At 33.4% G+C, this 10042-nt stretch overlaps 1 protein-coding gene across 1 annotated transcript in view; it reads right to left on the minus strand.

The window, feature by feature from the left end:
* Positions 1–6672, minus strand: part of LOC134528927 (uncharacterized) — a 79066-nt gene extending 72394 nt beyond the window's left edge. The window contains exons 1-4 of the mRNA XM_063362596.1: positions 6579–6672; positions 5128–5154; positions 892–1037; positions 92–229 (exon numbers count right to left, since the gene is read on the minus strand). Coding sequence (XP_063218666.1) covers positions 92–229; positions 892–1037; positions 5128–5154; positions 6579–6615 — 348 coding nt within the window. The 5' untranslated portion in view covers positions 6616–6672. The remainder of the gene's footprint in view (positions 1–91; positions 230–891; positions 1038–5127; positions 5155–6578) is intronic.
* Positions 6673–10042: the final 3370 nt, after the last annotated feature.

The raw sequence follows: 10042 nt of genomic DNA on the forward strand, positions 1-10042 counted from the left end.
TGTTATTCTGTATCCAAACCTATAAGACACTACGTACTCGCAAATACATCTAATTAAGATATAGAGTAGGCCTACTTCGCATTTTACTTACAAGACCGTCTTCGAGTCTGATCTCAAATGGTTTCCCAGAGAGTGGCAGAGGCTTCATATCCAGATACCTCTCGGGCAGTGGCGAGTTCCAGCCTCCAGGCAGTTTCGCTTGGATCGAGGCATACTTCGGGTGGTTCAGCTGAGAAAGCAAACATTTTCAAAATCTATGTAGTAAAATAAAAATAAACATTATTAATATATTATTAACATGCTATTAAATAAAATCAACCATTTCATAGAAGATAAATTGGGATTATGTATTCACCATTTACAATGAAATAATTTTTAAAGTAATTTTTTTACCTTGGTACAACAATAGAAGAAAAAACAAAGTTAATATTATATATTTCATTATTTATCTGCACTCATTGAATGATACTTAATAAAAACTATACTGTTTATACTGGTTTAAGAATAAGTAACTTAGTATTCAACAAAATGTGCATTGCAAAAGAAAGAGTTTAAAAGATTTATTTTCCACAAATTATGTCATGGAAATTCGTTTAAATAAAACACTTAAAATATTTATGTATCAACATTTATGAAACATGGAATAGTATTTATTTTAAAATAATATTTTACGGTATCTGAAGTTAGTAGGTGAACGCAGTGTAATATTTTCCCTGAAATCAGTATTTCCTCGTAATAGTTTCCGTTCATAATATTGTTGTAAGAATATTTTGCTATAGGAATACATATTTAAATTTAAATTCCATATGTTAGAAATTTAAGGTAATAACTTAGCGTTTGGATTTAGCACGATAGCAAAAACTAGAACAGTTCCTGTAGTTGTATCATTACCTGGGCGATGAGGACATTTTTGCTCGCAGGTCGAATCTCTAAGTCTCCCTTTATGAGAATACCTGCGTATACATCATCCACTTGATGTATGGCAGTAAGAGTTCGCGCCTCAGTGCGGAACTTGTACACAGCCCCCGGTTTCCAGGCTGCAAAAGATAGCACTGTGGTAACCCAACGAAGCGACTTAAATGTTTTTGAAATGTATTATATTAATTTGATGATGTTAATGCGTCGGTAACTACGCTAGGGCTAGAGGAATCAAAATATCGTGCTTATTATTATTTGTTTGTTTATATATATACATATATATATAATTTCCATTAGGCTGGGGTCCCTATCAGCGGGCGGCTTATGAAAATCACATCATAAAACGTCATACACATTCATGCCTCATCCAGGACTCGAACCCAGAACTCTCCTACCGAAGATGAATGGCGTTTTAGCCAACTGCGCCACGCTCGCTGGCTCATGGGTTGTCGTAAACACTAATGGCCAGATTCAGAGTCGTCTATCGACGGATGTCCGCTCACCGAAAGCCGTTTTAACTGATGCTGCTTGGCAGAGATGTCGTAAGATGGTTGGTCGACTGCCAGATGAGAAGAGCCAACCACTTCAAAGTGAATATAGTCTGAAGCTCGTTCGAATGCGTGTTCGGTTGAAAGTCGACGAAACTGTTGCCGTTTTTTGATACGTAATTTTCCAAATGAAACGTTTTTGTATGTAATAGTAAATTATATAAAACATCTTTGTCACATCGTGGAGCCATATATTGAATATTCTTTAAAATCTGTTTCGAATTTAAAATGGCACATGATAAAAAATCGTTTCGCCCATTAGGATCGCATAGGAACTTGGTACCGTGTGTTGTGTAGCGATGGCAAAGATTTGAAGGAACTTTATAATGATATTGGCGTGGTTTTTTAATTCTTCGAAGGTTTGAAAAACCATGTATTATATTTGACACTTGGAAGACCACAGTTCGATAGAAACACATCGCTAGGAACTGTGGACCAAATATGTATTAATTTAGTGACACTCAAGAAGTCTCCAAAGCCATGTTTTTTTTTGTGATCATACATGATCACTATTATTTATTCAAAAATTATATGCTTGTATATTGTTTTATGCAGTTTAATAAATTACTGTAGTTCATTTTCGTGATACAGACAACGTCTAATAAACTGTTCGAAATGTCAGTGATTAGTCTTTCATTTTATAGGAAACAGCTGAGAGAGAATTACGAGCAGTTTTCACCCTGACAGTAAAATGCTTTGATTACAAATTTATAAGCCGCTTTTTATAAAAGTTTTAGTAATGCAGCTTTATTTAAAAAATAAAAGCTTTCTCATCGGAGTAAATGTTACAATTTATTGTCCCGTACCCAGCGCCACACAACTTACATCTAAATAAAAATTGGTGCGACACAAGACAATCTAAAAGAGATAGGCGCTCTCTCGCACGCACTCTGAGCAGTTCATCCGAGAAAATGTGCAGTGCTGCTAGATCTCTATTGAAAGCGGATAGGAACAGGCTATCATCTGGCAGAAACTCGAAAGGAGGTGATGAAGTATGAGAGTTGGAGAGGCTACCAGGAGAATGAGAGCAGACTGGGCTTACGAAGGACGTTTCTGAATTCAGCCCTAAATATTGTCCTATTCGTCAGCCAGTTCTAACGCCGTGTTGCAAACAAGTATACCACACATACACACACACACACACTCTCTCTCTCTCTTTCTCTCTCTCTCTCTCTCGCTAAAGCTAATGAAAGTTATTTTTCTGAAATAACATCACTATGGTTATCTAGATTTTTTTTTAACTATCTTAACTTTTGTTTAAATCTCCGGAGTGTATTAGAGAGCTCGTGCAGAGCTCACAGTAAATTGACACTCGCAATGTCACGTGCACAGCACTCTCTGGTTTCACCTCTGAGAGCTTGAACACGAGGCTGAATATTTGGCTGCTTATATCACGGCTTGAGGCGAACACAAATGAATGGAATAGAAGAAACCCGAGTAAACCTTTTTTCTCCTATAAAGTTTTTTGCTTGGTTTGTATATGCTTTACTTAGTTTTGGCTAACTTCATTTTGCCTCACGTTTGTACATATCTTCTTTGGGGGAAATCCAACCACAACAAACATATATCATGGACGTTTTCTGTTATTCATCATCTCAACATAAATGGTAACATTTTCAATGCAGATTACTTAGTCCACAATATACGAGAGTGATATTTTTTTGTTGTTTTCCACTTGTTCCTCAATATTATTATTGGAGTTACGAGACTAGCTAATTTTTGTATAGTAACCTCGTGCAAAACCCAGTTCTTGGAAGTGAGATTTGAACGTGGAAAAGACTCAAGAAATGTCCAATTCGTAATAATTACTAAAACTAACCCTGAAAAACATGGCGGTGTCGATTCAACTGAGACCACAGAAGAGTCTGACATGATTTACATATAGGCTAGGAGATGTCACAATGGGAGTGTAAGGTGCCAGTGGTTTTTGAGATTAAACACTGTCTCAAATGTTTGCCAATAATTTTCTTACTTTCAACATTTCGTACATTGTTTTCAACTTGTATTTGTAACTCAAAGATCACAAGTCTTACAAGTATTGGCATGCTTACGATACAGTTAATTCTTAAAAGTGCTCAAAGAGGACTTAAGGAACGAATTGAAACGAAGATAGGACAGTACTGCTTTTTTTTTCAATGCATAAATTACTATTACATAATATGTTTACATGCGCTACAATAGAAAATTATAGCTTACATCTGCAACTTCATGAAAATTGACGCCTTTAAGATATGCATAATCTTTTAGAGATTTCAAGTTTCCTTTTCTGGCCTAGTATTCTTAATGTTAAAAAAATTAGCAATAGCAATAGAGTACATGATAATTAATTGCATGTCATACATATCATTGCAGGCCATGATGAACAAAGGCCTGATTATTTATGTTGTATGCCTGGTGAGAGGCACTTCCAAAAAAACTGTTGATTGCAAAATTTCCTATTGTGACAAAGTTTTCGCAGTTAAATGTCCATTACATGACATTAGTATTTTTCTGTCAGTAAAAATAATGTGAAGGAACTTTCCTATCAGGGAATGTGTATGTATTTGCGTGTGTTGTCATATACGTATATAAAATTACTGGCTAAGTGTTATAATTATACAGAATTTCGTAGAGCACGTTATAATATTATACATATTATATGAATTCGTCCACATAAACAGTTTTATGGCAATTACAAAATATTAACAAACCGTTTTTTGACTACAAAATACTGTTTTGAATGGTCTATTAGCTAGAAAACATTTGGCAGAGTGGATCAACAAATCTAAAAACATTTTTTTTTAAACCACAACACAACCTTTTTGAAGGTATAACTAACTTGGCAGCATTAATTCATATACCTATTACATATGTTGTAATTGCTGACACTTTTGTTTTAATGTGGCAAACCTTTAGGTAGAGGTTTCGTAAATATATCTTAGTAAATTGTTAATATCCTGTTAAATTTCATAGTTAAAAATTCCAGACAACGATATTGTAACTTTTAATTAATTTTACATCGAAATCCTCATTATCTTTTGTGATAGGAAGCCTTAGTTAGGTTAAGGCAGCGCTTGGAGTGACACTGAAGCACACATTAGAAGCCTTGTCAGCCGAACTAGCTTGCAATCTAGCCTCATCAGTGCGACTCAAGCCAAATTCCTGTCACTGATGAACAGCTATAGTATTTTTTTTTCTGGAGATATTATGACAACAATTAAAATGCTATATGTATGCTTACCTATTAAGTGTCACGTGCATGTGTGACTATTTAACCCAATTTTACATGTGTATCTACTGTATCGTGCTGAGATATTTGTATTTTGTTCAAGCTCAGTTTTTTTTTCTTTTAAAAGTAATATTTTCATGATTTTCAGTAATCGATTGATGCGTCATATCGTTTTGATATATGTTCCTTAGTGTTACTCGTTATGTAGCCTGATGGCGAAATAAATTTATTAGGAAGAAGATTCATTAACACTCTGTTGACTAAATTAAATTTGTGTAATACAATATCTGTTGTTTGCATGTAAAAGACAAATAGCACCCGTTGCCAGTTATGGAAGTCCTCGTATTGTAACACGGAAAAAAATAAATATTTTTACTGGATATTTGGTAAATGATTCCCATCAATTTAGATTGTGTGTTAAAATACATAATATTGTTGTTTCACAAAACTTACCACTGTTTGAAGCCAAGGCACCCACAGCTGGAAAAAATAAAAGTTCATGATAAAATTACCGGCATTGTTTCAATCAAAATAGTATTTGCTATCAAAGGTAATATTTTATTACATGAAATAAATGAAATTACTTTCAAGGTGCAATAAATAAAAATGTCAACAAAAAGTAGTGAGGTCACTATATTAACATTTGTATTTTATAAATTCTGTGAGTTTTCAAGTATATGTTTATGAATCCTTTTGAAATAGAACTGATTTTTTTCGTATTAAGTACAAAGCTAAGGAAAAATGTACAAGTTATGTCAATTTAACGATTTTTCCTATAAAAATAACAAATTATAGATAAACGGCATTCCTGAACGAGAACGTGTGCTTTCAAGCGGGCATCAATAAATTTAGATTTTTACAATATAATATATTTCATAGGAAAGCTTAGAATTAATAAGCAGAATGGTATTTATCTATCACTGAAATGTATGCCCTTCTAGAAATCAATGGAATTATTTCTATAGAACATTTTAGACATTAAAACCTTGTATTATATTGGTCAAAAATGTAAGTATATCTTCAGGATTTTCAATATCATAACATTTACATGCAATATTTATCGGCTATGTTTTCTACTCATAATTTTGAATGGTTGTAAAAATTTATTTTTATTATGCCAGTGAATGTTACAAATTAATAATTTTCTCTAATTTTTCTTTAAATTTACATATTATTTACAAATTAAAATACTATTGAAAACATTTTAAAGTACCTACATAACTAAATAATTTGGGCGATCACACAGTTTTTAAGGACAATCGTTGAAATGTATTCTTTACATATATTAATTAATAGTGTTACCTAGCCATTTTATATATCCCGTTAAGTAAAATAATAATTTATGAAATAACCTTTGAGTTATGTTGTAGAGTCCCTTATAATAATTCAAAACTATTTAAACACATTTTAATTTTCCAAAAAAATATCTTATAAAGAGGTAAAAGGTAAAAAGCGTACCTAATTTAATAAATATAAGTGAAGTAGAATAAAACACGTAAAATAAGTGCATGAACACGAATACTTAAATTATTGTATTCAAATTAAATCTATTAAAGTTTTAACGTTGTAATATTTCAGAATAGTGAATAAGCTCTAACAAGTGATTAAATTTCTTCGTTATATGCGGTTTAAAATTTAAAATTCCCCATTATTACTTGAATTGTTCCAAAGTAAAAGCAATTCCTTGACGACTTTAACAAACAAGCGTCAAGCAAGTGCTCTGAACGCAAAGAGTCTTGCGGCTGAAACTGAATGTTCATCTAAATTAATACCACGATTGTAACTGTATTAAAAATGCTTTGCTTACAAGGAGCAAAGAAACAGAAAAATTCACAGCGGGGTTTAATGTTCACAACACTGTGATTTGGAGTGACTGTATCGTGGAAGTGAAGGCCGGCACTTACCAATGGACACGAGGAACAGCACCTTGCATGACCACATCTTTGCGGGCAGCAAGACGAGTGGCCAGCCGGGTCGGCGCGCACAGCTTATATACAGCTCGTGTGCAGCTTGTATGCGCTGCTGCAGCGCCGAGCGAGCAAAGTGCGCGCGGGAAACTGCTTAGTCGCGCAACTCGGCTATCTGGCAGGCACGTGGCTTCCCCCCCCCCTCCCCCCCCGAGCAGTTGCAGCTCCCGGTGTGTTTTTTATTACAAGCAGTGCATCGCACACTTACAGTTAATTTAACCCTTTGTTTTGTAGTGGTATTTCTATGATACCACTTTGAAAAAATGTTACTATTCGCAACAGGGGCGCAACAACAGGGGGGCAAGGGTATTTTGCCCCCCCTCTGAAACCTAGAAGTTGGGGCAAACGGGGGCAAAGAAAGTGCTGTGTAATCAATTTTTAGATAATAAAACTGCTTAAATAGCACCATTTTCCACCTTGAAATACAAATTTTCCCAGGGGAGGACCCCCGGACCACCCGCTTCAATAGGGGGGATCGATCATTCTTTATAAAAAGGTAAATTTCCCCCCCCCCCCCTTTTGGAAATTTAGTTGTTGCGCCCCTGGTTCGCAATGTTTCAGTGGTATTGCCGAAATACCTCGCGTGAGTATTGTGCTGCTATCTGGCGACCCTAACAAGAACAAGCAACATTGGCTGCTTTAATTTTTCATTCCGCCACGTCTGCTAAAAGTTACACAATAGATTCTAATTTATTTTTAATATATTTCTGTGTGCCTCAAAGGGTTAATATTTTTAAATACTTTTGTTTGTACTACATTAATATTCCACATTAGGTACATAAAATCTTTTATGACAACCCAATAAAAAATATATTAATAAAAAAAATATTACGAAATTTTTAGTTTCAACAGAAAGATGCCAATCACAAACTGGTGCTGTGGAAATATTCTCATAACTTATTAATTTGAAGTAAAGACACATATTTTGGTCGTCATTTCACCGAATTAGTACAAATTAGAAAAACATTTTCCACGAAAATTATAACTAAACCTGACATTATTGTGAAGTTCTCAAATCGTTTGTAAAGGTGATTAGCTTGTAGACGGATTGACTGGTAAATGGTTTTTTATGCGCCTGAAAATTGTTAGAAAATTAAAACTTTTAATGGTTAAATAACTGAGAGAAAAAAATTGGTAGTGTAATATTTAATGATATTTGACATTAGGTACAGTTAAAATGCAGCTAAGATATTTGAAAACTTACTTTAAAATAAAGTCAACGCTTTTGCGTCGACGACCAAAACTTAAAACTCAAAAAATAAGTTTTTTTTTTCTGAATATGGTATTATTATTATCATTATTATTATTATTTCTGCAAATGTGTGTGCTTTATTTATTTTCATTAAACTGTCTCTATTGAATGGATGATTTCTGAATGGTTTTTTCCAGCCTCTTTTGTACAAAGTAGATTTTATATTTAGTCAATGGTAATATTGGATAAACATACAAATGACTAGCTAATAACTGGTGGCGTCTCGTGCAGATTTCTAGATACTGCTGATACTCTATTATTCTATGAAAAGTTTGTTAACAACTCCAAATATTATTACTAAAGACATTTATATTATATTTTACATTACCACTTTCATTTAATTCGGGAAAATGATCAAAATAGTTAAAATACAACTTCCTCCACCCTCCACCTGTTTAATTTCATTCCATATATCTAACCTATATTAATTTAAAGTTTTTGAAAAAATTTCATCTCTTTATGAAATGTATAAAAAGGGTATCGAAATTCTTATGTTATGTGTTTCTAAGATTAGTACCTATGATTATTTTTAATGGAGTAAAAGTTACATTTTCACCCTCTTCTCTTATACCACAGGATGCCTATGTGAAAATTCAGAACTATATATTTAGTAAATACTGCAATATCCTTTAACAAAATCAAACAAAATTCATCATGATGTTTACTTGCTCAGGTGTGAAATATAAAGTATTTCTAATAACCTACATTTATATTAAGTTTAAATTTTTCTAACCGAATGTATCATATACCAATTTAGTGCATTATATTTTTTTTCTAAAACAGTAATAATACCTGCTAAAAATTTAGACATTAACTTTTTAAAAAATCTTAATTCCACTTGTTTTAGACTAGTATATATAAAGCTTTTACAGTAAAAACCATATTTACACCCCTCCTATCTCCTAGTGGTAGAAACTCGGAAAGTGGTAAAAAATAAATGGTAGATTTTATATGTTTATAAATACTTACGAATGCTTTAAAATCATCTTGATTGGCTTCGGTGATATAGTTGTTATAATTTTACAAAAATAACCACATTTTCACCCCCTTTCCGGTAAAATATCAAATCATATGAAACAAATTATGTATTTTGATCTTGTTTAGTTTACTATTGCTTGCTTGATTTTCTTCGGAGACAATATTTTAAATCCAAATAGAAACCATTGTAGTCAAGTTTTTTAAAAATTGTAAAAACATACTACGTAACTCATGTAAATTATTCGTGCTCAGTTTCATACCTCGCGTTCGATTTTCTTCAGAAATTTGATTTTTTAAAGTAAAACCAAACTTACCAATTGTTCGCACGATTTGCGGTAGAATTTCGAAAAATGGCGAAAAAAATGCCCTACGTAACTATTAATGTAGATTATTTATTCTCAGTTTCTTATCTCCCGTTTTAATTTTTCGGGAGATATGAACTATTTCTATAAAAACTAACTTACCTCATTTTCCCTTCCTTGTTTACAATTTTTCGTTTTGTGAAAGATAAGTAAATTAAAATGTGTATGGATATAACAGTGTTTAGCGCAAGTATAAAATAACGGCCTGATGCAGGGTACATCCTTTAAGGTTAGGCTCCTCCCATTTTGCTGGGTTTGTTTGTGTACATTCCAGACGTTTGCGAACAAAATTTTTGAAAGTGGGTTTGCAGAAGTAGAGTTGTATGTGTTACATAGTTGTGGAGAAACAGTGACCATGGCTCTGATAGTCAAGTAAAAATTTTAGTTATGAATATTTTACTAATATTAGATGGCATGTAGAACATATTTCGGCGCAAACATTGACAAAACAAAGTAATTCTCAATGCTTACACTGTAAAAAAATCCACAGGAATGCGAGGTAGAACGTCAGTAACCCGACAAGAGTGAGGCCGAGCCGTAAGTGACTATACAGATGCTCTGACGGCAGCCTTGCACGTAGAGGTGATGCGGCCTTTGGGGCGCCAGCCAGTGTCGCCCTTCTGGACCTTGAACACACAAAATAGCATCAGCCAGACGGTTCTCTTAAGTCTTTTGTCAAAAACGTGTCTTGGTGTGCAAGTATTAATTTTTATAGAAATGCAATATCCTCGTTTAAGATGTATAAGTCACAGAGACGAATAACAACTTCTAACTCAAACGTTTGAATGTTGATTTACCAGTGGCTCTAA

This window comes from Bacillus rossius, chromosome 2 (assembly GCF_032445375.1).
Source record: "Bacillus rossius redtenbacheri isolate Brsri chromosome 2, Brsri_v3, whole genome shotgun sequence".
Taxonomy (NCBI): domain Eukaryota; kingdom Metazoa; phylum Arthropoda; class Insecta; order Phasmatodea; family Bacillidae; genus Bacillus; species Bacillus rossius.